Source organism: Phytophthora ramorum, assembly GCF_020800215.1.
Source record: "Phytophthora ramorum isolate Pr-102 chromosome Unknown Phyram_PR-102_s0006, whole genome shotgun sequence".
In the NCBI taxonomy this organism is placed as follows: Eukaryota; Oomycota; class Peronosporomycetes; order Peronosporales; family Peronosporaceae; genus Phytophthora; species Phytophthora ramorum.
The window spans coordinates 462,251-488,213 of NW_027150652.1; the positions used below are offsets into that span (position 1 = coordinate 462,251).

General features: G+C 53.4%; 11 protein-coding genes across 12 annotated transcripts; 5 read left to right on the top strand and 6 right to left on the bottom strand.

Annotated features, from left to right (window-relative positions):
- Window positions 1–302: 302 nt before the first annotated feature.
- On the top strand, window positions 303–1,046 carry KRP23_6961 (uncharacterized protein; the record flags this gene model as incomplete). Its single annotated transcript, XM_067892214.1, has 1 exon — window positions 303–1,046. The coding sequence occupies one exon, from the start codon at window positions 303–305 to the stop codon at window positions 1,044–1,046; it is 744 nt and encodes a 247-aa protein (XP_067744116.1).
- A 159-nt stretch (window positions 1,047–1,205) lies between these two features.
- On the bottom strand, window positions 1,206–4,755 carry KRP23_6962 (Tigger transposable element-derived protein 6; the record flags this gene model as incomplete). 2 transcript variants are annotated; one of them, XM_067892216.1, is made up of 3 exons in its annotated part: window positions 1,206–1,669; window positions 2,673–2,680; window positions 3,641–4,755. In XM_067892216.1, 3 exons carry the CDS (start codon window positions 4,753–4,755, stop codon window positions 1,206–1,208), a joined length of 1,587 nt encoding a protein of 528 aa, XP_067744118.1. The 2 variants fall into 2 exon arrangements, with proteins under 2 accessions (XP_067744118.1, XP_067744117.1); XM_067892215.1 differs by having other exon boundaries at window positions 3,641–4,287.
- A 95-nt stretch (window positions 4,756–4,850) lies between these two features.
- KRP23_6963 (Peptidyl-prolyl cis-trans isomerase) lies at window positions 4,851–5,523 on the top strand (the record flags this gene model as incomplete). Its single annotated transcript, XM_067892217.1, has 2 exons — window positions 4,851–5,416; window positions 5,481–5,523. The coding sequence occupies 2 exons, from the start codon at window positions 4,851–4,853 to the stop codon at window positions 5,521–5,523; spliced, it is 609 nt and encodes a 202-aa protein (XP_067744119.1).
- A 4,101-nt stretch (window positions 5,524–9,624) lies between these two features.
- KRP23_6964 (WD repeat-containing protein 90) lies at window positions 9,625–12,175 on the bottom strand (the record flags this gene model as incomplete). The annotated part of the gene is made up of 8 exons (XM_067892219.1): window positions 9,625–9,738; window positions 9,818–10,174; window positions 11,129–11,287; window positions 11,360–11,428; window positions 11,508–11,607; window positions 11,667–11,861; window positions 11,922–12,087; window positions 12,145–12,175. The coding sequence occupies 8 exons, from the start codon at window positions 12,173–12,175 to the stop codon at window positions 9,625–9,627; spliced, it is 1,191 nt and encodes a 396-aa protein (XP_067744120.1).
- Window positions 12,176–12,795: 620 nt separating this feature from the next.
- On the bottom strand, window positions 12,796–15,316 carry KRP23_6965 (Phosphatidylinositol 3,4,5-trisphosphate 3-phosphatase cnrN; the record flags this gene model as incomplete). The annotated part of the gene is made up of 4 exons (XM_067892220.1): window positions 12,796–13,553; window positions 13,619–13,740; window positions 13,822–14,325; window positions 14,412–15,316. 4 exons carry the CDS (start codon window positions 15,314–15,316, stop codon window positions 12,796–12,798), a joined length of 2,289 nt encoding a protein of 762 aa, XP_067744121.1.
- Window positions 15,317–15,581: 265 nt separating this feature from the next.
- KRP23_6966 (Histone-lysine N-methyltransferase Smyd1) lies at window positions 15,582–17,066 on the top strand (the record flags this gene model as incomplete). Its single annotated transcript, XM_067892221.1, has 1 exon — window positions 15,582–17,066. One exon carries the CDS (start codon window positions 15,582–15,584, stop codon window positions 17,064–17,066), a length of 1,485 nt encoding a protein of 494 aa, XP_067744122.1.
- A 256-nt stretch (window positions 17,067–17,322) lies between these two features.
- KRP23_6967 (Hydroxyacylglutathione hydrolase-like protein) lies at window positions 17,323–18,390 on the bottom strand (the record flags this gene model as incomplete). The annotated part of the gene is made up of 3 exons (XM_067892222.1): window positions 17,323–17,923; window positions 17,998–18,139; window positions 18,207–18,390. The coding sequence occupies 3 exons, from the start codon at window positions 18,388–18,390 to the stop codon at window positions 17,323–17,325; spliced, it is 927 nt and encodes a 308-aa protein (XP_067744123.1).
- Window positions 18,391–18,501: 111 nt separating this feature from the next.
- On the top strand, window positions 18,502–22,316 carry KRP23_6968 (Trafficking protein particle complex subunit 11; the record flags this gene model as incomplete). The annotated part of the gene is made up of 3 exons (XM_067892223.1): window positions 18,502–18,904; window positions 18,981–22,094; window positions 22,195–22,316. 3 exons carry the CDS (start codon window positions 18,502–18,504, stop codon window positions 22,314–22,316), a joined length of 3,639 nt encoding a protein of 1,212 aa, XP_067744124.1.
- A 374-nt stretch (window positions 22,317–22,690) lies between these two features.
- On the top strand, window positions 22,691–23,335 carry KRP23_6969 (uncharacterized protein; the record flags this gene model as incomplete). Its single annotated transcript, XM_067892224.1, has 4 exons — window positions 22,691–22,836; window positions 22,903–22,985; window positions 23,047–23,132; window positions 23,189–23,335. 4 exons carry the CDS (start codon window positions 22,691–22,693, stop codon window positions 23,333–23,335), a joined length of 462 nt encoding a protein of 153 aa, XP_067744125.1.
- A 346-nt stretch (window positions 23,336–23,681) lies between these two features.
- On the bottom strand, window positions 23,682–24,380 carry KRP23_6970 (RNA-binding protein pno1; the record flags this gene model as incomplete). The annotated part of the gene is made up of 1 exon (XM_067892225.1): window positions 23,682–24,380. The coding sequence occupies one exon, from the start codon at window positions 24,378–24,380 to the stop codon at window positions 23,682–23,684; it is 699 nt and encodes a 232-aa protein (XP_067744126.1).
- Window positions 24,381–24,594: 214 nt separating this feature from the next.
- KRP23_6971 (Transmembrane protein 43) lies at window positions 24,595–25,944 on the bottom strand (the record flags this gene model as incomplete). The annotated part of the gene is made up of 3 exons (XM_067892226.1): window positions 24,595–24,691; window positions 24,760–24,947; window positions 25,021–25,944. 3 exons carry the CDS (start codon window positions 25,942–25,944, stop codon window positions 24,595–24,597), a joined length of 1,209 nt encoding a protein of 402 aa, XP_067744127.1.
- Between the last annotated feature and the right edge of the window lie 19 nt (window positions 25,945–25,963).

The window sequence follows — 25,963 nt, forward strand, 5'->3', positions numbered from 1 at the left end:
GGAGTGCTTTCACCGTCGTTGTCTGTATCATTGCCTGCATGTTATGATCACGACCAGTGCTCGACCACGCAAATTGCAAAGTGTCCTCAGCTTTCGTTCAAGAATTTGCAGTTTCCTTTGCTGACCTCGCTTCATCAATGAGGGGCTAAGCCTATCTGCTAATAAAATATCTGTCATGGTGTTCACCGCTGTCAATATGCAGCAATCGCTGACATCAATCCACACGGCAGCGATCCGAACTTAGCTGCGCCCCTTGTCTCACACGTCCATGCATCCCTCATCACTTCCCAATCCGATCCAAGATGCTCGCAGCAGGCCGCTTCGTGTTCCCCCGCCGCCCAATTTGGCAGGTATCCCGTCACCACCATCGACCCAGTCGCCGTTGCAGTAGAACGCACCGCGTTTTCCGCACCCCGCAAGCTGCTCCGGAATCCACGGGAGCTCTCCTGGCTCTACTTGCGACGATGTGCGGCGTCCAAGTGTACTCCAGTCCAGTAACGGGCACTCTTGAGAGCGCAGACTTTGTTGCGAGACACTTTGAGACCTCGTGGAGCCAGGTGGAACGCGGTCGCGCCTACACGTTAGTCACCTCGACGCTGTACACTCCAGTGGCGGGTGCTGCGCTACTGAACGTCGTGTGGCTCGCGATCGCGGGGCGTCACGTGTGTCGAGCGGTGGGCAACGCCCGGTTCCTGTCGCTGTTTATCGGCAGTGGGACGCTCGCCAATGTGGTCTCGGTGACGTCCGGAGGTGAGCTGAGGGACGACCCAGTGTTCCCCAAGTTACAACTGCCTGGAGGCGCGTCCTGTGCTGTCGACTGCGTTGTGACGCTCAATGCTTTGATGTATCCGCCGTCACGAGTGGCTCTGACGCGACGGTGGAGGCGCTGGCCGCTGTGGCTCTTCAGCGCCATGTTCTTGACGAGAGATGAAGGAGAACGGCCGCCCTGGGTGCCCGATAGTGCTCCTCGAGAAGGACATATGACGGGGGTGCTATGTGGACTGGCGGCGTTCTTGGTACTGAGGCGCCCTCCTCGTTATATTTGAGCATGGCACTCGCGTGGGCAAGTTGATGAGCGTAAGTGAGAGAGATGCAGGAGGAAAATACCTGTTTTGAATGATTTGGCGTTCTCTTGGGACTGCTCTAAACTCACTCCGACGTTTTCATGTAAAGCAAAATCTTCGCGGCACTTGACGTCGCCTCGCTTACGACAATTCGTCCAAAATCTCCACCAGTCTCGTGACCAGAAACTCGAAACTCTCGCCTGCTCGCCCCTTGGCTAGCATATTACGTGGTGGAAAGGCTTGCAGGGAGGTGCAGCCTTGCTTCTTGGAAAGCTGGAAGACCAACCCTCGGAAATCCACAGTACCAGACACACTCTTGATGCTGACAAACTCGATTCGCAAGTCTTTGCTTGAGCAGGACACGAGACTCACTTTCGTCGTCAGTGGGTCGCCATTTGACTCGTCAAACAGCACAAGGTCCTTGATCGAACCCCACCAAGCTCTTCCTGGGGTTAAATACTGGGCACAGATTTTAATGCGAAAGTTGGTGCGGTTATCCAGAGAGAGATCGTGGCACGCGTACACATCAGACAGACCGCGTCCCTGCGCAAAGACCCACTTGCCGCCTTGACGAAAGTACAAAAGCTTGGCGTATTGAGGTCTTCCTTTTAAATTCAAGCAGCAGCGCATCGTTAGCTTGAGTTTTACCACCGCCATATCTACGTCCGAGTCTGCACGGTTCAATTCACTGATCAGCGCTTGGATGGCGGGTGCTTTATCATCGCAGACATTTGACCAGCTTGACTGGACATCGCTCGGATGGCGAATGTGAGTCAAATCACTGAGCTGGTAACTGCGACCAGCATGTAGAGAGTGCAGGCGGTACAGCGTCCGCCCAAAGCACGCCCTCACTAACATTGAACCGTCAATCGTGATTTCACGTAGCGCTCTCGCCGTCCTCAGGATGTAATCCCCGTCGAAGCAATCCAGAAAATAATTTGATACATCACGATCTGGTGGTTGCTGAACCAGCCACTGCTGCTGTCCATCTTGCTGCCATTGGTGTTCCCACTGTTGCCAATACTGTTGTTGATATAGGTGTTCCTCGTGGTTCATTTTAGCATCGGGGAGTGGTTCCTTGCGCACCAACTCAAAGGGGTATTTGAGGGTGTCAACATCGCACACAAGCTGCTGGACCGGTACAAACTCCCATGCGTAGCTTAGCGCGTTGCGTGCTGCTCGACCTCGGATAGTTGTGGTGTATATCTTCACTTGGCTAAACCAAAGGAGCTTTGGTCTTCTATATCTCTCGCGCGCGTAGCTTTCGTCATCCTCAGCAGTCCTATCTGGCGCTCTTGACACACTCGTTGCTCTCCCCGCAGAACGAAAACGTTGCGGGATCTTGAACACATTCCGCGAAACTCCGTTAGGGAGATCGTCAACGAAGTCCGTATACGTTTTCATGGGGTTGCCTACAAAAATCGCGAATGACTCCGTTGTCGAGAAGTTTGATCTTTTACTAAGCTTACAACTGAATGGTCTTGACTACCTTATTGCGTGGGTGTGAGCCGATCCTCGTCCCGGATTCAACAAGGCAACGGTGTCCATCGGTGTGCTGCGGGATGGGCTTCAAGCGCCGTAAAAAAGCAGTGACTGGGCTCCACTTACCATCCTCGCTGGGTTTAGAAAAAGAGTGGAAATTTTCTGAGAACGACCACGTCGTGATGTCGTTCATTAGCATCTCGATTTCTGGATTCGGTAAGATATATCTCTGACGTCTTGATTTTCCGTTCGGGCTCCCGTTGGTGGCCATATCGCGTCAGCCAAATCAGGTTGTCCACCCGCAAAACTCGTGGCGTTTACGTGTACATGTATGTTGAATACTTCGAAGTAGGTTTTTGACTCATGATGTCCGTGGTACAAAAGTGTGTTACTGAGAAGCAAACTCGCATTGCAAGCTCTCACGTGTACGCACCAGCAAGTCAAGCATATCATTAGGCAACTTCGCCTCTGTTGCACGCCAGTGGCTTTCCATGATGGCCAGGGATTTGAGAACGTCGCTGGGATCAATGGTCGAGGCTGAATGTCGTAGCTGCGTCGATCTTGGAGCTACTTCATCAAATAGCGTAATTTTAGTTCTACTACATATAGTACTACCAGCTCCTTCGGTTGTGTTAGCATTGCTTCCAGTAGCAAGAGTTTTGACATTGTCATCGCGACGTATCATCTCCACAATCTTCGAGACTGAAACATTTTTACCAAGCGCATTATTTGCGCCCAACTCGACGAAGTCAACTGCACTGTAAAGCGTCACAGGCAACTGACGCACCTGAAACTCTGCACGGAATACATTCAACACCTCCTGTAGTTCTTGAAGTGGCTTTAACACCAGTGTGTTGGTCATTTGAGACGGAACATGAGCAGTCTCAAAGTGACTTTCTTCGTGCTGCACTGGAAGTATATGTGTGTGCATCCAACAAGCTGCAATCCTTGCCGTCTCCACGTTTTGCCAGGCGGTCTTGGCTAAAGCCACTGCTTCCGGCAGGTCAATCTCGAAAAGGTTGTCACAAATTTTGCTGTTTCGAAGTCTGATCAAGGCACGGTGTACAACCAGTTGCCGGTAGTTTGCATGGAACGTATGGTTGAGACCAACGCAGCCGGGCTGCACAAAATCTGTCACTGCAGGCGAAAGAAACTCCAGCTGAATATTAGTTAAAGCCGCCAGGTCTGCCTTGTGGCCTCGAAACTTATCCACTAGAAGCAGGACACGGCGGCTAGCATTCACCAACTCTTGATTCCACGTTTTCAACCACGCACAGAAAATATCGCCCGTCATCCAAGCAGTAGAGTTGCAGTAGAACCTCCCACATCCCAAGAGCTTCATATCCTGACTCACGTGCCCAATAAAGATAGGCTCCAGACGCTCCGACCCCGTAGCATTAGTCGCCAACGTCACAGTCAACCTCGTTTCCACCTTCTTCATAGCATCCACCTCTATGTCCTCATCCACTGCAACCACCGGACTGCAGTCGTAGAAGAACGACGCTTCGTCCATATTCCATACATCGTTCATCGTCCTGCCTCCTCCAGCAGCAATAAACTCCTGAACCACCTCTTGCAGTCGAAACTGTTCCATCTCCACGCTATCAACTCCAGTATCACCTCCCCGAGTCTTGTGCAGTTTGAGGCCATGTCTCGCTTGGAAGCGACTGAGCCAGCCATTGGACAGCTCCAGTCTCTCGTCAGCTGGAACCCCCAGAGCGTCATAAATGCTCTTCGTCATGTACTTCACCTCTCTTCCTGTTAGCTTAATGTACTGGTTTAGTGGTAGCCGGTCCAGCCACAGACACAAACAGCGCTCCACTTGCGGATGCCTCACGCTCTTGTCCCTGATGATCGCCGCCTGGTGGCTCAACACGAGCTTCTTGAACTTGTCCTCGCTCCGCAGCCAGCGACTCACTGTGGTCTGGTTAAGGGACCTGAACCGCGGCTCTGAGGCCTGGAAATGGGCCGCTGTGTGTCTTTGATTGCACCCATTCGCACGATGCCAGGCCAAGACACGGAGCTTCTCTTCAGCACTGATTTCCGAGCGCTTCACAAGGTCTTCCGAGACGGAAACAGCATCATTAGAAAAAGGAGAACGCGGTGCACATGAAGATGAAGACGATAGTCCCATATAGACGCCGCTAGCCGCGACATCAGCGGCGGAAGCCGACGCAGCCCCCGCACAGACATGCTTCGTCGAGTGCATGAGTAGCATGATGTGGCGCCCACCAACCCATCACCCTTCGTATCCCACAACAGAGGTTCAACAGGCGCCACAGACTCACTTCCAGAGTATCTGCGATGTTGATGAAGATGTTGTCGCTGCGCGGACCCGCGCTCTCCGCTGCGCGCAAGCAGCTGTCCCCGATGCGCTTCAGCTCAACGCGCGCGCAGAACCCGAGCGTGTTCTTCGACGTGTCAATCGGCGGCCAGCCCAGCGGGCGCCTGGTGTTCGAGCTGCGCGCCGACGTGGTGCCCAAGACGGCCGAGAACTTCCGCCAGCTGTGCACAGGCGAGGCGGGCGTGGGCCAGAGTGGCAAGCCGCTGCACTACAAGGGCAGCAGCTTCCACCGCATCATCCCCAACTTCATGTGCCAGGGTGGCGACTTCACGCGCGGCAACGGCACGGGTGGCGAGTCCATCTACGGTGCCAAGTTCGCGGACGAGAAGTTCGCACTCAAGCACGAGGGCGCGGGTGTTCTGTCCATGGCCAACGCGGGCCCCAACACCAACGGTTCGCAGTTCTTCCTCACCACGGTGGACTGTCCTTGGCTGGACCAGGCGCACGTCGTCTTCGGAAAGGTCACGGAGGGCCACGACGTGCTCGAGGCCCTGGAGGCGGTGGGCAGCCAATCGGGCGCCACTAGGTACGGTTGTTAGTGTTTTATTGTTACTTTGGAGGAGTCTTATTGATGATTTTGCGTGTTGCAGCGCCCCGGTCGTGATTGAGGACTGCGGCGAGCTGAAGGACTAGAGAACCATGTTGCAAGATCGCAACGAGAAGGTCCTCAATGCTGAGCTTTTTAAGCTAAATTGAAGTTTTCGTTCTTCTGTTAGTTGGTGTGGAAGGTGAGACTTGCTACTGCCAGTTGGGTTGCTTCTGCTGAGGAAGAGAGCAGGAGAAGAGTATTGTTGTTGCGGGTTCTGGTCGGGATGCTGGCACTTCGACAGAGCTGGAGCTGCAAGGTGTGCGCTGTCTGGGTATCGACGGGGATTAGTAACTGGCGGATGTAGTCGAGAACTGCCACACGCCCTTGCGAATCCATCAACAGCACAACTTCCTCCGTTTCGGGAGAATCGGGTTTCAAGGTTGCGTGGACGCAGCGAAGGAGAACGGGGTCCTCAATGAGAGGGTCGGCAAATGCGAGACGCTGAATCACGCACTGTTGTGTACAGTCACGGATCTCCATACCCCAACTGCACCGATCTGTAGCTTGTGCTTCATCCTCAGAATCGCGCTCCAATCGCTCCTGCTTGTGAGTGTACAAGACTCGTACGGTTCCGGGTAAAGCTGCGATGAACACTGCAGCGAACTGATCAAGCTCGGGGCGAAAATTCAGCCTCCACTCGTCGGTCGGTGCTAACCCTTCTCCTCTCACCACGCTCATAGCTGGCTCAGCAAAAACTTTTACCACGAATCTCCCCTCTTTGTACCTTGCAGGGCCTGTGTACTTCACCACCACGAGGAAAGGGTGGATATTGGCATCACTAGCTGCCAACACATCGATTACCCCAACTTCCGCGTGCATTTGCTCGCTCTTCGCGAGAGATGGCAGCCGTTTTCGCCGAGTGTAACTTGACGGTAGCAGGTTCAGTTCTCGATACGCCACCTCACGACCATTTCTGCGGTTATCCGTCACGCGAGACTTTGTCTTCGTTTTACCTTTCTTGGGTGGGCGAGCATTCGGTCGTGGTGGCGTTGAGCGTATGCTCGTGCCTTGTGCACTCGGAGCTTCTTCAGTTAACTCCAAGGCGTTGGAAATGTCCACAAGCAGTATGGAGTGATCGTTCGTCTCTATGAGAGCGACGAACGGTCCCAGAAACACTATCCGGTGAAAGGCAGCTCCTTCGTACCGTGTGGATTTTGCAGGCGAAGGGGTGAGCTCAAATCGTGATAACAATCGCATTTCGTGAAGATCAAATACGCGAAGAGAGCCATCGTTGTAAGCTGCCATGACCATCGACTGGGGAACACCTTCGGGAGTCGTGGAAAACGGATTCACTGCGAAGCACGTGCAGGCTGCAGAGTCGACCTGGAAACTCGCCACTTCCCTCGAAATCTCGGGTAGCCAAACGCGGATCGTGCTGTCGTTGTGCGAGCAGGAGAGAAGTACGGCACCATCGAGTCCCCACGACGAATGTGACGGCGGAGAAGCTAGATTGCGATCGATGTCACCAGAAGGTGTCTCCCTTAGCACTTTTGTGGACGGTAATGCAGCAAATTGAACAAGCAAAACAGTTCTATCAGCCGTCGTCGCAATGCCAACATCGCGAGCTGGATCGACTGAGAGACCCCGCAATAAACCACCACCATTCAGGGCTACCTTGCACAAAAGTGACACCCCTGCTCGTGCCACACGTTGCCAATCTATTTGCACTCGAGAAGAATGTTTCGTAGACACCATGGGAAGTCCGTGCACGTACAACACGCTCTCGTTTCTGGATCCTGTTATGATGAGTGACTTCCCAGTAGTGGTCGCCCACTCCATAAACTCAACTATTTTCCGAGAAGTTGAGTTCGTTGTTGTGCTGCTCCGTTGGGAGCTGCCATTTTTGCTTTTGGATGGTAGTAGCAAAAGCTGTGTCGTTGCGATAAATGTACTGCGCTTGAGATCGTAGAAGTAGCAATATCGGTCGTTGTCGATCCCTGCAAGGTAGCGCAATTGGTCCACGTTCCCTTCCGGATTGTAGAGGCTGATCTGCCGAACTTGAGTTGGGAAAACACCAACCAGTGGCTGGAGGTCGGCGTCCGCTGAACAACACAGCTCAACACCATCTTGAGCCACTACATCTTGAAAAACAGTGAGTGTGCTCACGCTGCGGTGCTCGCAAGAAAGCAGCAGGAATTCAGAGTCAGACGTTGGTACGATTTGCCCAATGCTCGGTGGCTCTAATCCGTTGGAGTCCAAACTCGTCCAAATGATACTTTGCTGAGCGGTGCTTGCAACAACCACTGCGTCTTGCTGCTGAAGATGTAGTTTTCCAACCCGACAAGCCATACAAATGAGTTTGTCAGCTGGCTTGTGATGAGACTGCTGAGCAAAAGCCAGCGCAGAGACAGCACGTGTGTCTGGAAGGAGGTCGATCAAAATGCTATCGCTGTCTTGTATCCATGCGGCGTTCTTCTCGGTGGACGAAGTGTCCTCTCTGCGAACAAGTGATCGAACCGAAAGAACGTCAAAGTCAGATGAGACGACGGCGACATACTCTCCGCTCGGTGACAACACTATCAGGACGACTTCAACTGATGGAGCCTGTGTCCCAATTCCATCCATGACTCGATCTTTGCCGTAGCTCTTGAAATCATTACAAAGCATTTGCTGGCCAGACGAGATATCTTCCACAACTACGACAGAATTTCTTGTGTAGAGTAACTTACCTGTCGAGCAGGACCAAACAAACTTTGAAGGATCGAAACCACCGACAGCGTGAGTGATGACCAGATCACCGCCGACATTGGAAGACGCACTCACAGCCAGGGTCGGAGCATCAGCTCCCTGCATGTCGGTCTTGTCGCTGAGCACACTACCAACCTTTCCACAATCACTACCTGAACTCAGCTTAAGAGCGTCGGCCTCAAGACTCAGCTTGAAATTCGACTTGGACGTAGTTCCAGCGATACTGGAAAGACATAAGCTATCAGCGTTGTCGTCCACGTCACACTCAAAGGTTGCACCGTCGGCAGTATACTGCTGCTCAATACCTGCGTAACTTGAGATACCGCTCTTCGCTCTCGGTGACATTGGCGACGAGTCTCCGTGGAACTGCCAAATGCATATAGCGCTCGACTCCCCTGAGGCGACGATACTCTTGCCGTCTTTGGTGAAGGCTAACTCCTTCACTTTGCCCGCATGCCCGATAAACGACTGGTGCATTCGACCGATACGCCCTGTGTCATCCCAGTTCCAAACGCGAAGAGATCCGTCTGTGCCTCCTGTGGCCATGTATTTCGCGTTTGCACTCATCACTAAAGCACTGATACCATCTTGACCAAGCAAAGGCATCGACTGCACATAATCCCTGCCCGGTAAGGAGAAGATGTGTAGTCGATCACTTGCAGATAATACCAGCATCTCTGTTGAATGGTTTGAGAAACGCACAAGCTTCATCTTCTCTTCATGCCCGTTAGAGGAAATGGCTGATGTCTTCGGTGGTTGAACCGTGGACACCACACGTAGTGAGCATGGATCGAGCATGATAATACCTTGACGATCACCACTGACTAAAGCCAACCATTTCTTGTCTTGACTAAGCGCAAAGCGACCATCGTCTGGATCCAAGTCCACTAGCAGCATTTTCAGTGGCAAGTAATCTTGCTGGCGTGCATCATACAGGCATAATTGTTTACCTACAGCAGAAGTATAGAGATGCTGAGCATCTGCATCAAATTCGATGTGGCGAATTGAACTCTGGTGCTGGCGGAATTCGTGTAGCACACTTGAGTGCACCTCCTTGTTGGTATTGTCATCATTAGCAGCGTCGACTGAAGCGGACACGCGGTGTACATCGAAGATCCGTGTGCAGCCTGAAGCAAAGCCCACAGCAACGATGCCACTGTTGCTGGGCGATGCAGCTAGGGAAGTTACTTGATCTTGCTGCATGTCAAATTCGTACAATTGATGCCCCGACGACATATCCCAAACTCGTAACGTGCCATCAATGGATGCCGTTATAAGTTCGCTCTCTGCAGTGCCAATACCCCCGGGGCGCATATCCTCAAAAAGCAAGGAGGCTAGCGGGGACCCCCAAGGAGCTGGTGAAATTGCAGTTATCTCCTTTGTGTGAGATCGCAGCAAAGTTGTATAGTGTTGGTCTGCAATATCTAACACTCCGATGGCATTGTTGCGGCTTCCGACTAGTACTTTTGTTCCTTCGGTCGAGACGTCCAAAGAGCATACTCCAGCTTCATGGTGTGCTTCCAAGAAGAAATCCGTGAAGTCCAGAGGCCAAACACGCAAGAAACAGTCATCTGAGCCAGTGACGCAAAATCCCTCATTGACAGATAGGCAGTTAATGCTGGCATCGTGGAGCTGGTATACACACAAAACCTGTTTCAGGTCGTAGTCAATCACGAGCAGCGTACCTAGGCTCGATGCCACATACAGCGGACGCACACGACGGATGTCAGAAGGGTGTGACTCTACGATGGTGTCAAATCCGATATCCGTGAACACAGTTCCACGCGAGTACTCGTTCAGAATAACAGGGCAACCAGTGAGATGGCCTGTGTTGGGGTTCACACGCCAGTAGCGAACGTTTTCCCGACCGCAGGATACGAGGTGGTAATTATCGTGCTGCTCATACGGTGAGAAGGCAATACGATCAATCACAAAGTCCGATGTTTGTCGCGCCATGAGGCTGATTGCTGCACCGGCCGCTGTTGATACGGACCCCTCTTTTCCATGCTGAAGACACGAGCAGTCCCAGATAAAGATCTGCGTACGAAAACATTCGTCCCGACCGACAACACAAAGCAATAGACGTCTCTTTGAAGGCGTAGAGAAGCATAGCGCATGAACTCCTTTTGGTTGAGCCCTGAGGACAGTAAAGCATTCGCGACTTGAGAGATCCCAGAGCCTGACACCATTGTTAAGCTTCGACTCGGTTGGCAGTTCTGCTGATGCCAGGAGACTTCCATCGCACGTGACAGCAAGCGCGCAGATTGGAGCTGAGTGTCCATACAAGAAATTCTCTTGAGTGGCAATGGCTGAGCCTGAGCTCTCTACAGAACCTTTTACAGCTTCTGTGCTCCCACTGGTTTTAACAACTCTTCCAGATACACGCTGCGGATTATTTGTCCGACTTGGGGCGCTGTTGTCACCATAAAACTCTCGAACAATGATCGTTGATGAACTTGTGTAGATACAAGCAGAGCTATTGGGAAGCCACAGCAAGGTACGAGGATAAGTGTTGGAAAAACCGATGACCCGATCAAGCTCCAAAATTGGGTCTGGCCACTCTGCTTTCGTGGATGAGGAAACGATCCGAGATCGCAACCCTCTCTTCGTTAATGCTGCAAACCTCATCGAGGGTGAATCAAGTGGCGATTGATACGCAGCATTTATGGATTCTTGATTGGTTGCAGTGCTGACGTCAAAAATGCCTGCATCGCGAAGAATTTGATCTGCCTGAAAAGGTGAATAGCACTACCGAGTGAGTTTTTTGCATAGAAGCAAGTATCGTTAATTCGAACCAACCTTGGAGAGGATATCATTTCTGTCCCGACGGAGGTTTGAGTCTTTAGTTCTGGGTGACTCCTTCATTATAACTTCGACCTCAGCCTCGCGCGGTTGAGATACCTTTTCGCGCTCCGTGTAATTCTGATTGATATTCGTGGATTCATCGGAGTTTTGACATACTCGAATACCTGGCTTGGGTGTAGCAGCGATACGTTGCTCTTCCTGTTGTATCGCGTCACGGCGCGGATGTTCAAGTGACGGACTCACTTCTGAGGGCACCACGAGCCAGCGATATTGGTCTCCAAAGGCACCAGGAAAGCAAAGGTTGGCTGGCAAGGTCTGGTCCAGTCAAAAAGACAGTGGTCACACAACTTTACCATTGAAAAAGCCAACCGAGAAAATGCAGCGTACCCTTGGTGTGTACAGCGTCGGAGAGACAAAGAAGTTCCGTACATTCATGGACGCGCACAAGGTGATAGTCTACACGTAGTAGGATAACCAGTGGCTTACAGTCAGCAAAATCGAAATACGCAAGTCAATTGCGCGATGGTCACGTTACCTTGAGGTGCCGATAGGTGTCTCTTGCGTACTGGTTAAACGAATGTAGTTCCAGCAGCCGAACCATATCAATCACAACCACAGTCCACCGAGCATCCAAACTGCAACAATAAACAAAATCTTAGACAGCAGGTCATGAATGCTACTACAATGAACCAACCTTAGAGGTGCTCTCAGAGCCGTCCCCGTGCTCCGAAATGCCTGGTAAATGGAGCTCAGTGTAAAGCGTAATGCAACCTTCTTGTTCGTGACAAAGTCGAGATGAATCGTCATCGGTAGATCTCGCACCCGCCGCATCTGGATATACGCATATCGCCCCGTAAGGCCCAGGCCATGTGTCCCTTTTGTTGCATCCCTAATGTCAAGATACCAACGTTAGAGCTTTAGGCAATGACCATAGCAACTGTAACCCAACCTTGGGACCCGCAAGTAGTTGGTGGCGGCGATTGCCCCGCGAATACGAAATACGTTTTTGTGGATCTGCTGGTCCTGAGTCTGCTCCACCTCGCCCTGGGCATGCCAGCCAACGTTGCGATGCGTCATCCCGAACTTGATCACCTCCACGTACGGATCCTGCCATACTATTCAAGCATATGTCAACCACAGCCATGGGCATTTATCGCGCGATAAATGTTCACCTGGTATCACCGAAGCAAACGGAGACGCCATCGCCAATTCCAGGATACCCGACCTTTCACGACCTTGTTGGATCGACTGGGTTCGTATACTCGTACTTCGTCAATCAGATATCCCGCCATTCAATGGAAAACTGCACTTAACCGTATCAACCTCAATTTCGATTCTCAACCGCGTCGTCCTGATGTGCGAGCCACTTCTCCTCAAGTGCTTTTAGACTTGATCGAGATCAGGTCGCCACGACAATGAACTGCGTCACCCAGGTCATCTTCCTCGGTGTCGTTATCGTTTTTCTTGTTCTTGTCTGGCATCGTGAACCATAGGTCTGGAAGAATCTTGCTCATATCATCTCGGTGCAATTGCCATACTGAAATCGGCTCAAATAACGTTAATCATTTGAAGGTGATATCGAGGCACCTCGAAAGCGGAAGTCAAAGTCGACGGTAGCCAGTACAACGAGCTCTTTCGCGTGCACTAGCAAACTCCAAATCTAGGTTTTCACGTAAGATTGGTATATTATACCCGCCGCGGCAGGATTAAATGCTTGAGAGTTTGAGCTTGACTACAGAGAGAACATTGATCTCCTCCATGCTCCCATACGAATGCTAGACGGGATAGCCCTAACACCGAAGAGGTGCTGATTGGGGTTACACTCACTTGGTCGAGAGGCCACTCAAATACTCTTCCAACTCCTCAAAATCATCCGCTCCAAAATTCATAACGTCGTCGCTATCGTCACCAGCTTTTGGTGACAAGCCCTCGAGACCCTTAAGCTCGGCATCGAGAAGTTCTAACTGCGGGTCAATTTTACCATCCGGAAGACCAGCCAGATCGCTCGAAAATGATTGAAGACCCAGTTCCTTCTCCAAGTTTTTCATCTCATCAAATTCCTTCGAAAGGTCTGTCAGGTCATTCTTCCCGCTCGCGGATTTCGTTGCATCAGCAGTCTTCTCCTCCAAATCGACGTCATCGGCAGCCCTAGCCAATGCACCACTCGTTAACGACTCAAGCTCACTCATGAGTTCCTTGTCTTTCTCCTCATTCCAGCTGCCCTTTCGGTGGATCTTCTCTTTGACGCCAAATCCAGCGTCTTCGTCTGCTCCGCTGATACTGAATGAGTTTTGCTTTTGCGCAGCTTGTGCCTTTTTCGCGGCCTCGGCTTCAGCTTCAGCCTCAGCCTTAGCCTTAGCCTTGGCTTCAGCTTCGGCGGCAGCTTCTGCAGCAGCCTTAGCTTCTGCTTCTGCCTTCTTCTTCTTCAGTTGCTCCTCACGCTGCTTTTGAAGCCGCTTTTTCCTATCCTCAATATCCTGCCAGAAGGCTTCATCGCGATGAAGCATATCTTCATATGCTTGGCGGTCCTCTTCATTCAAGGAAACACCCTCGCTCTTGGGCTTATTGACAGATTCGTCATCTAAAAATCGGCAATGATGTTGGTGAGAAAGAGCAACGCGGGTTGCTTAAAACTTCAAAACGTACCATTCGATTCCGTAGTTGCAGCTTTGCCTTCAGTTTCAACATCCGCGAAGATCAAGTCGACAAAGAAATCTTGGTCAAAACGGGGATCGCTGCAAGCACCGTCCAACTGTGCCTTCGTCAGCCTATTATCAGTATATAACATCCATATCAAAACATTGGTGAGAACGAAACGAGTGTACGGAACTATTGGCGACAGCACATACCTCAAAATGCCCTGTGGGATGTAGCCAGTGTGGAATGCGCCACGGAACATCGAAACACGCTCACCAGCATCCGTGAGATGGCGACAACGGATTAAAATGTCCCCTTGCAGCATGCAGTTCACGTTGAACGACACAGACCCATCATCCGTGCTGGCCCACTGGATACCATTGCCATCCTCCATGTCACGCCAGGTTGTTGTGAAGACGAGTTTACCGCCCTTGAAAATCTGAAGATACGGGCAGCAACCCTCTTCAACGGTTTCATGCATCTCTTCTTCTTCTTCCACCTCCTCTTCTTCGGCGGCAGTTGCAGGAGACGTAAGCGACTCGCCTTCGACGCCTACAGTTTCAGATCCGTCATCTGTAGACGAGTCCTTCTTCGCAGGCTCCAGCACTCGTCGCTCTCCAAACACGGGAATAGTGTTAATGATCACTCGACGAAGTAGTAACGGCGACGATCGCGGCTTCACGCCCTCCATCACGTTGTTAAAATACTGAATATATCTGCAAAACAAAGTATGACGCACAATTCCCTCAGTCTCCAACACCGCAACAACAAAAAACTAACAGCACTCTGCTTTGAGCTGTACCTGCGCTGCGACGGGATCGTGAGCTTCTCCACCGACGTTTGTCTCTGCTCCGCCACATACTCCAAGCTCTCCATGGCATTAGGGAACTGGCCCACCCACGCTAAGTAGCACGCAATGACGGTGCCCGTGCGTCCTTTTCCCGTCAGACAATGGATCGCCGCAAGGTTCTTCTCGTCAGCCTGCAACCAGCTCTCAATGGACGAGCAGATCTTGAACACCAAGCCAAGCGGCGGCGCAGGGTGGCCTGGGAAGTTGAACTCCAGCACTTGGTTGTCAAAGTACGTGTAGTCGTATGTCTCTTCGCTCAGGTTCCAGATCATGTAGTGGCCGCCGTGCTTCCCGTTGAGGTACATAGCCACCAGGTCGATCGGGTTGTCCTTGAGCAGCGTGCGGTTCGTGCCCAGGTTCATGTTGGGGAAGCCCATGGCCACGAGGTTCTCGGTTACGTACGAAAAATTGAGCAGCTCCAGGTTTACTTCACCCGTGGAGCGGTCCAACGCGTAGCTGAGTCGGCGCTGCAGCGCGTCCATGTCGGCGGCGTCCAGCGCCTTGCGGGCCTTGACGGCGCCCTCTTTGGCCGCCGAGGCCGCCACCACCTGCGCCTTCTTCATCAAGCCCATCATGCTAGCGGCCGCGGCCGAGACGGACTCCGAGTTGAAGCGCTCGGTCAAAGTTGCCTTTAGGGTTGCGGTTTGGTCACCACTCTTTGTTTCCTCGCCGAAGAGCGTGGGCGGCGGCGGACTCGGCGCCGCCTTCTCATCTGATTCCTGCGCCGGGGACGGCGAGCCGGCGGTGTCTGCGTCCGAAGAAGGGGGCGTGGTCTTGGTGTCGTGGCCGCTAGCGCCCGTGTAGGCCTCCAGTCGCGTGGCCGCCGCGGGGAAGCGCTCCGACAGCCTCTTGAACATGGTCACTCCGATGCGGAACTCTTGCTTTTGATCCCTGATGGATGCGGAATGCTCCTGAACTAGCAACGTCGTTGCATGTAGTGACTTCGAATTAAGAACGTAAACAAAACGATCCGACCAGAGACCTTGTTTTAATGACAATGAAGAATACTGACAGTACCCTTGTTTGGAAACCCTGTGAAAGCCGATCGCTAAAGCAACGTGCGCCACACAAAGACGGCGAATAAAAAACTGAAGCCATTTCCAACTAAGACCGTCGACGATTATGGCCGAGCAATTTCTATGGCAGGTGGGCCGCGATGCGACTCGCGGGCGGTTGCTGCGGGCCACGCGCGCCGTCAAGACGGGCGAGAGCGTCTTGAGGGAGCGCGCGTACGGCAACGTGGTGCTGTCGGCGAACCGCGCGGTGCTGTGTGCCGTGTGTCTGTGCGCGGCCGACGCCGACGTGTGCTGCGACGACTGCTCCAAGGTGTTTTTCTGCAGCGAAGAGTGCCAGGAGGCGCTGCAGGATGTTCACGAAAAGGAGTGCGAGGCGCTGGAGGAGGTGGATCTGGCGGCGTCCAAGACAGGCACGGACGTGGACTTGCTGCGGCTCCTGATCCGGATCTTGGCGTCGCGCTCACTGGACGAAGCGGATGGCAAGCTGCACGCGGACGACCAAGGAGTTGTACGGGGCAGCTACGCCAATGTGAAGGACTTGGTACATGTGCTGGACAAGGAAGGCGGACTGTGGGCGGACCACGTGCGTGCTGGAGCCAGAAGGATCTTGGACGATCTACCCAGTGAGTGCCATTTGCCAGTGGAGGAGATCCTGGCTATTGCGGCGCAGATCAACGAGAACGCGTACTCGCTAGATGCCCTGGATGAAAAGCACTTGGTGGCAGCGGTGGGGCTGTTTCCGATCTGTGGACTGATCAATCACAGCTGTCAGCCGAATTGCACGTGGTCGAACGCTGGAGACGGAATAATGGAAGTGCGAGCACTGCGTGATATCAACGAAGGCGAGGAGATCACGCTGAGCTACATTGGCATCGACAGGGAGCGCAGCGAGCGCCGCAAGGAACTGCGGGAGACGAAGCACTTTGACTGTCAGTGTGAACGGTGCACTGCACCGCTGAATGAGTCGGTCGACCGATACTTAGAAGGCTTCTGCTGCCCGCCCTGCTCTGCTATGGCTGGTGAAGAGAAAACCTGCTTGCTTGTCCGGGTGGAAGATAAACTCGTGTGCCCGGACTGTCAGCTGGACACCCCGGTCGCTGCCGTTGCTACGGCAGTCCTGGCGGCGAAAACGAAGCTGGCTAAAGCGAAGCAGACTCTCAACCACTTCAGGTACGCCGACGTGGTGAGTCTGCTCGCGAGTTTTTCGAAGGGAATCGAGGTGCGTGGACAGGTGGTGCCTTTCCACCGCAGCCACGGTGTGGCCATCGCTGTGGCACGGGTGCTCTCAGACGCGCAAATCAAGTTGGGCAATGTTATCGAAGCCTACCATCTTCGCAAGCAGCTGCTGAGAGCCCTTGAGCTTGTATCGTGGCGCAACCACCTACCACTCGCGCTCGCTCATTTCGATTACGCGGAAGCGCTGCGCCGTATGCTGTTGCACCCCACCACTCCAATTCCTGAAAACTTGGACCGCGAAGAGCTCTACCAAGAGATGCGCGCGTCATACCAAGCCTTCAGCGACATCTGTGCCGTTTGTCTCGGCAAGCCTCATCCATTGCGCCACCGTGCACTTGCTGCTCTGAAATTCTGAGCACATATCTAACACTATGCTTTGATTCACCTAGAAACTTCTCACGGGCTGGACCAAGCACGCAGAGTAGTAGTCGCAGACTTGACTTCGCCACGACTACGTGGACACGAAGATCACAGACCCGACACGAAGAATAGGCAGATGATAAATCATTGTGTAAATAGCCACCACCCATGTCGAAGTAAGAGCCGCCCTACTCAATCATTTATTCAGCTTACGAGCAACCATCAAACACTTCCCGACAACTGTGTACTGCTCATTCAAACGAGTCCTTGCTCCGGCGAAGGTTCTCAAGAACACTAACGGGGTCTGTGCCCCCAACAGCGCTGCGGATTGTTTCGTTGTGCACGCGCAGGAACGGGTTATAGAGCATCTCTTCACGCAGTGAGGATGGCACGCTGGGCAGGTTCTTCGCTCTGCGGATACGGACGGACGCAATCTTGTCACGCAGCGCCTGGTTGGATGGGTCCACACTCAGCGCAAAGCGCAAGTTCGACATAGTGTACTCGTGACCGCAGTAAACTTTGGTGTCTTTTGGCAGCGTCAGAATCACCTCATACAGGGCCCTGTACATATCTTCGGCAGTCCCTTCAAAGAACCGACCGCACCCTCCAACAAACAGTGTGTCTCCTGGAAACAGCAGCGGTGGCGTCTCGGCGTCACCGGTAATGACATAGGCCACGTGCGCTTTCGTGTGGCACGACACGTTCAGCACCTTGACGTGTGCGGCTCCAATCTTGAATTTCTCTCCGCCGTTCACAGCACGATTCCTCGCGGGGATAAGCTCGCCCTCCGGGCCTGCGATCATGACGTTCGGGTACTTCTTAGCTATCTCCTCGTTGCCGCCAGCATGGTCTCTGCGGACAACACAACACAGCAAACCCAATCAACCTCCACTAGTGCATGTACAGCAACCCCAACACAAACCTACGCGTGCTTGTGCGTGGTCAAAACACCGAGGAACTCGCGCTTCCGAGTTGTCTCTTCCTCCTTCAACACTGGCAGGATCTTGCTGGGCTCGGCCGGGTCCACCGCGAACATGGTGTGGTTCGCCTCGTCCACCACCACGTAGCCTAACAAAACACACATCTATTAGCGTCTACGACATCTATTGTATTGCAAAGATACATTACAGCTCACCGTAGTTATCTTCCAGCATGGGTACAACGCGGACGCGGAGACTCGGATCATTCAGGTATTGCTTCTTCTTGGGTTTTGCCGCCTCTGCAGCGCTTTTGCCCGACGCAAACCTCCACGGAGACGTCGTCGAGGACAGCGGACTCACTGCCAGCGCCACAGGACGCCGCAAGCAGCGGCGCAGCATCACAACTCGGAATTTGAGGATCCGATTGGTGGAAATCTATATACCGGTAGTAAACCGGTGCGAGTTCTCCAAGGTTTTTAGGGGGGTGAAAAGCTCATCTTGGAGACGGCCATGGAGAGCTTCGGCACGGAGCTCAAGGAGACGCCGTATCCGCTGATCGCGGCGCTGGGCGCGCGCGAGCTGCAGGGCAAAGTGCTACCTCACGTGCGCGCGGCCAACGAGGAGTTCGTTCCCAAGTTGCACTTCGCGTCGCTGCCACGCGAGCACCGCTTCCCCGCCAAGAAGGAGCTACGCGAGAAGCACGGCACGTTCCCCAACCAGACGCAGCGTGACTTCGAGGGCTACCACGCACAGGGCGTGCTCAAGGCGCGCTGGCTCAAGAAGCACCACGAGCTCCTGCCGGCCGTCGTGCTGCTCTTCGACGAGTTTGACCCGCGCTGGAGCGCGCAGGACTGGCAGCAGAGGGAAACGGCGCTCCGGGAGGAGGTGGAGAAGCTCAAACGGACGTTATCTGGTGCGGCACTGGATACGGTTTTGGTGTTTTTTTAATTATGGGTTTAATGGGTTTTATTGCGTTGGGCTTTTGACAGCTAGGGAATGTCGCGTGATGCTGGTTCTCATGCAGCAAGTGGACGATGCAGGCGTGGCCCCGATGAATACGACGGAGGAGAGGCTGACGAATTTGAGGAGGAGACTGGATACGGACGCCAAGGGGCTGGTGCTGCTCAGATCGAGGGATTTGGTGCGTGGGTCCAGCGTGCTGGCTAAGTTGGAGTCGTCAGTACGCAACATGGCGCTGGAGTATTACAAGGCGCAGTCGAAGCGCGTCAAGAGGTATAAGAAGGCACTGGCCAAGACACCCGGGTATCAAGTACTGCATGCGAGATTGAGCTTCAAGATCGCACATTACTACGAGTTCCGACGTTACACGACGAAAGTGCTGCAGCACTACGAGGCGTCGTATCGCGCGATTATCGCCTTGCCACTGAGCGAGAACGAGGCGATGGATGGGATCGCGTACACACAGGTTATGACGATGGCAGAGTTCGTGAACTTTAAGCTGTGCTATCATTTGATTTTCTCGTCGAACAACATTAAGGGTGCTGTGGATCAACTGCATCGCCACATGGGTGTGTACTCGCGAGCGATTATTGTGGCAGATCGAGCGTACGAGCACTGGGAGTGGGTGTCTCGCCAATATCACGTCTTCGCGCAGTTATTGTCGGAGGCAGCTTCCATTCGAGGATCACTTCCCAGCACTGGGTTGGACTCGGATGTGTATAAGGAGCCATATTTATATTACTCCATTGCGGCAAAGTACGCTATGTTCCGGAGGAAGGCGGCTGCGAAGTTAGGTCTCACAGCCGCCACAGCCGTGCCTACTGCCACCCCTAATGGTGAAACTTTATCGGAACGCGATTTTGTGGTGGTACCTTCTGTTTTCGTGGGCGGTGATCCCGTAGTTTCCGAAGCGAGCGCGGCGTCGCAGGACCCGTCAGTGGCGGCACTTGTGAAGTACAGGCACGCCATGGAGAGAACTACCTCCCACGCCAAGCGGTCCATTCTGCTCCTGGAGCATGCGATTCAGCATTTAACGATGTTTGTGGCAGACCACAATGCGCCGCGTAGTCGGTTGAAAAGTCGATTGCTTGTGCATCTAGGCACGGAGCGTCTTGCGTCGGGCGAGTATGAGCGCTCGCGTGCCGAGTTACAAAAGGCGAAAGCAACTTTCAGTATCGAAAATTGCTGGGCACAAACTGCTCAGATTCTGAAGCAGTTGCTAATTTGCACCTTTCGTCAGGGAGATATTGCTGCGTATCTGGACTACTCGCTGCAGTTGTTATCTCCTGTTGTGGAGGAGTTCGTGTCTCCCAAGGAGCGTGGCCGCATTCAGGACTCCTTCCTAACAGCGTGGAGAAATCCAGCAGCTCTGGGAGCGCCTTTCACAGAAAACTCGGCGCTTGGAAATGGCCATGAGCTGGCACTTGACCGATCACGCCCAGTTTTCGCGTTAGCAGCGCAATTTGATCGCGCATCTGCTTGTGTGAAGGAAGATGTGACATTGGAGCTAGAATTACGATCGCATTTCCCCTCCTCGCTTGTGACGTCGAAGATAGAGTTGGTGTTTAACGACGAGCGCTACCGCACGGCGATCTACCACCAAGCCGATGTTGAAAGTGGATCATTGACTTGTGACGATGGAAAGTTTCTCGCTTCGCTGGAATTTACGCACAAGGCGATCAAGAATCTTCGAGTACCGTTGCATGTGTTGGATGGTCGGCAAATGTTGTCCATCCAGGAAGTTCGATTCTACTTGAGCGGTGGAGATCACGGTGCTAATGTGAACGGCGTGGAGGCAGATGGAGCTATGCCGGATGAAGAATTCTTGATTTTCAGTCTACTAGTTGAGCGTGCGTCTGTGGAGCAACGAGAAACGCCGCAACCGTATCTCGTTAATGGACGTGTACCTGCCATGGGCAACGGCTCTGCTTCTCCCAGCTTTTCTAGGAGAAAATCAATGTTTTCACTGGTTGAGGGTCCTCGGCCTAGCCATGCTGATGTGAGTGAGCCCATTCAAGAGGATGGCACTGTTCACCTTCGGGGTTCTTCACTGATGATTTTGCAGCCTCGTGCGAAGGCCACGCTGAAAATGCTGTCGACAGAGCCGCTCTTGACTGGGGACTTCCGTGAACTTGCATTCCAGCTGTCAGCGAACGAAGATACTCTAGAGAATGTGACGTTCCAGATTGTGTGCGAGCCTCCTCCAGCATCATTAGCTCCCGGTGATGCATTTTTCTTCACCGAGCAGTCAGGGGTTTTGACACCCGTGCCACTGGATGCTAATCTTCGACCACGAGATCTGATCTCACTCCCGAACAAGAACCCACAAAGCGAGGAAACTCTTCGCATTATTGTACGCTCCACAAGAGCGACTCCAGTGACACTTGTCATATCAGTTGCGTACTCTACAAAGGCTGGCGTGGCTGTGGGTGTTGATGAGCGGTTCGACCTGGTTTGCCACGACCCGTTTGCCATTCAGGGCGGTCTCATACACGACTTCCTTAGTGGGGGTGGTGTACCTGGCGCTGCCCAGATGCCGAAGGGCTCGTACGGATGCGTCGGGAACTCAGTGAACTTTCAAGGCAGCGTCACTTGCACATCAGGAGAGCCCCTCAACGTGCTGGCGCTGGAGTTTGAACCTCGTGAAACCAACATGATAAACGACTTGGCCGTCTCAGGATTCAGCACTCTGTCATCGGAGAGCAGCAGTGAAGATATTTGTTCAACTTTCAACGACGGTGATTCGCGATGTTTTTGCCTGCGGTTAGTGCCGAAGATCGCGTCCACCTTTGTCACGCTCGGCCGTGTCAAAATACTTTGGAGACGCGAGTCGTCGGCACTCGCGAGCGCAGCTGATGGCACCCGCAACGATATTGTGGGTACGTGGCTGGAGATCCCGATGGTGTCGTTCGTGGATGCTCCGCTCACTTTTAGCGTGGAGACGCCGCCATTTGGCGTCGAGGGCGTAGTCGTCTCCATGGACGTCCGTGTGAAGAACAACGAGGCTGTGTTCCATAGCCTGCGTGTCAAGCCGGTGGACGCAGAGGGGGCGTTTTTCATTTCAGGTCGCACCAACGCCACCGAGGACTTGCTCCCTTTCGACGAGCAAGTTTTCCGGCTGGGCCTGGTCCCCACGAAGACTGGTATGTTGCACACTGCTGATCCATGGCAGTGGTACCTCAATTGTTTCCTTACATTGCACTCATTTGTTCCATTAAACTAACTCGTCGCTGCCACTCGCAGGTTACCTTCGTCTGCCCCGCCTAGAGATCGTGTCGTTGACGTACAACCTCCCGTTCACGAACCCGGACGAGCGCCAGGAGTTGTTTGTGCTGCCTCGTGAATGTCCCGAGTGGGAGGCATGAGGCGAGAACCCTGCCGCCTAGAGCTGTGCGTGAGATAGACTTGAATGGAGCTCTCGGTTTCACGTGAGCAACCCAAAATGAACTTCAACACTTGTCTTCCAGGCACGCATGTGTCGCCAACTCTTTTCAGTCCACACAGGCGTCACTCTCACGCAATAGTGACCATACGTTACAAGCATCGAGTCACTACGTCGCACCGAAAATTTGGGCGTCCCGTTGCAAATGGTCGAGAAAGTCACCATCGCGCGATTCAACGACGCAGTTTAGTGGTTACACTGGTACCCGCAGACGAGGAAGAGGTCTCCCTCGAGTTGAGTGCAGCGTAACGTGGGAAAGCTCCGCGCCGCACTTCCCAGGGCGGAGAACCTCCGCGCATGAGTCTCTGGTGTCGCTGTCTGTCGCGACGACGCGGTGACGTGCAGAGACGCATGCTCTTCCAGGAACAGTTCGAGCGCATCAAGGCCGTGTACCCGGGCACCAGCTACGTGTGTCTCCTGGATGGCGATAGCGGAGACATGATGTGCGTCACTAACAGACCTATTTATCAATAGTTGACCCTCACTAATTCTTTTGACTGTTGATGCAGTGCCCAGTCCGAGACGACGGAAGTGAACACGGACGAGTTCACGCGCACAATTATCAACCTCAAGGACGCGGCGCTGCAGTTTGGTGCGTGGATGAAGGCGTTGAATGGAGTAGTATGGGGAATGACTAATGGAGATATTGACAGCGGCGACGCTTAACCAGATTGACCCGCAGGTGGTGCATGTCAGAGGCGCACAGGGCATGTTCTCGTGCTATGGCTCAGCACACATGGTGCGTTGATGAAGGATGGTGGTATTTAAGGAAGGGGACTCATGTGGTGGCTGCAGATTTTGGCGTTTTACAGTGAAATGCCCGGCGTAGACTTGGAGCTGTTCGACTGCTTTGAAGCGGACAAGAACATTGAGCCCATCACAGGGGAACTGCATCGAATTTTGGACGCCAACCAAGGTGGCAAACGACGGTATCGGTCGTAGTCCGGTGGACTGTTGGTGTCTAGGACGCTCTGCAGATTTGACAACCCGCGCCTTCCAAGTACGACGGACTCATACCAAGCAATAACGCTGCTGCGCGTAATTTGACCAGGTACAGACACAGGAACACCACTCCACGCATCGCAAACGACCTTTTGCTGAGTTTTCGGGAACGGACACTCGTCTGTTCAACATACGAGCTCAGGACGACCGCTTACGAGGATACAGGCTAGGACAAAAAGACACAAAACCAAATGAATATATTTAAGTGGGGATGCAGTCTGCACACAGCTCGTGCTTCCCTCTGTAGTCCCATTCCATCTCGCTTGTCCGGAACTCGTGCTGTGCTTTAAAATCGTTCGTTCATTCTACTAGCTACATTGCGCATCTTGTTGTACACCTTTCCGGGCGGAGCGCCCATGATAAGCGAGCAGATGGCGTCCCGCGCGAGCTTGATGTTGGCGAACGAGCCCAGGATGTGGATCTTCTGGTCGGCCAGCACGATACGCGTGCGGGTGGCGTTCTCCACGGCGTACTTGGTCTTGCCGTCCTGTCCCGCCACTCGGCCAATGGCGCGACTTAAGTGGTCGCCCTTGAGCATCTTGACGTCGTTCACCTCGAACGTGTCGATGAACAGGTCTTCGAGACGCAGCAGCGCCACGGCATCTTGCACCTCAAAGCCCATCATGTAGGCCTGTACGAAGTCGGCCGCCTTCTGCAGGGCGCCAGCGTCCGTCGTGTGCGGCGAGTTCTTGAGCTCGATGCAGCGCGTCTTGGTGTTCATGCGGATCTGCAGCTTCAGGTGCTCCACGATGGGCTTCATGATGTTGGGCCAGTCGTTCTTAAGTGGAGTGTAGCGGTGCGCGGGCACGCGCACGCGGCGGAAGTCGTTCTTGCCGCCGGCCTGCTGCTGCGCGCTCAGGGCCGGGAAGTTGGGGCGCACGACGCCGTCCTCCTCGATCTCCATGTCCACGCGCTCGGCGGCTTCCTGCGTGATCGCCTGCGCGTCGATCACCATGTCTTGTCCGGCCATCGAGTCCACCTCCATGATTGCTGTACTGTGCTGCGTAGACTGATCCAGAGGAAGCGCAAGTGATGGCCTTGACAGCCAACAACTCCGAAAACGACTGGAGTCGAGTATTCGATGAGATGATTGGCTGAAAATGCCAGCGAATGTAATTAATGGTACCGGTATATTGGACCGGTTTTCGATTGTCAGATGGCTTCAAAACGTGGTCATTGAAAGTTACGTAGTGAGCTGCTCATTGAGTTTTCAGCTCGTGCTTGGTGCGGAAGAAGAGGAATAGGCCAAGTACCGGTGCCCATCCACCGAAACAAAGCGCGATCGCCCACAGCGGTCTGCAACGAGAACGACAACGGTGGTAAATTAGTAGGAATTCACAACAACCGAGATCGTTCCAACATACCTGAACAGAATCCAGTTGACCCCCACAACAGAAAAGGTGAGCGCAATGCTCATGCTGCTCGCAAGCATGTGTTGCTGAATGCCAGCAAGAAGGGGGCCGAACCGCTCGATCAAAGGCTTGCGCAGCACCAGAAATCCCATGAAGCCCAGAACAGCTGCGAAGAGTCGAAAGAATCGGTTCTTGCGCACCTACAGAGAAGAACACAGCTGCATGAGATTCGAAGGGATATGCAAGGTTCTTCTCTGCAGCTCGTTGCCTTACCTCCGCGTGGGTCTTCTTACCGAAAAGTTCATTCGCCGTCATGATCCCGTCCTCCAACAGAAACAGCGAGTCACCAGAAGAAGTACTAAAAGGCACCACCTCATTGGTACTCTGTCTCGCACACACTGTCACCGGATAGTTGGGGGTCGCCTCAAAGTACACACGCTGGTCCCCCAGCACTGGTTCCCTCAGTTCATTCCGCAGGTAGAAAAAGTCTTCCTCAACCGTGACATTCGTCAGTGCACTGCCCTCGTCCCACCCGTCTCCTTTTCGCTGTTCCAGCAAATTCGCCATCACCCGTCGACTAGCAGCATCTAAGTGCACTACATCTCTGCGCTGAATTTGGTCAACCAATGCGTCCGGCAGCGAGAATTCACCAACCACCAAGTCGTCAGCCTTCACCACCAGCGATTTGTAACTCCAGGCCTCAGGTGGCGGGTTCCAGTAGCTCAGATCGTTAAACCCGCTGCTGTCAATCACTTCCTCTCTCCATCGTAAGTCGTACATGTAGATCCGCTCCCTGTCGTCGTCAAGCCGCCGATCCTCGTCTTCTGGCGTGCTGCTCGTCGAGGTGTGCGACGTCTCCACCCACTGTAGCGTCTCAACGTGTCGGTGAAGTCTCACACCTTTCACAGCGATGCCAAACGTTGAGTCCAGCACAAACGGACTCAGTCGGAGCTGCAGCTCAGGTATATCGTGTTTATTCCATTGTAGTTTGCCATTCCCCGCGGTGGTGGTGATCAGTCCCGAGAAATGAATCAATTCGCCATCGTTGCTGGGCGAAACTTCGGGCTTGGCCAGCGAAATCACCCTCGAACGGCCCTCCTCGAAGCTCTTGACGCTGCGTACCAATGTAGACTCGAACACGCACGTCGTAGCCACCGACGCCAGTAGCAGCAAGCCCCCGATCGTCACCTCCTTCATCAGATTCGTTTTGACCAAT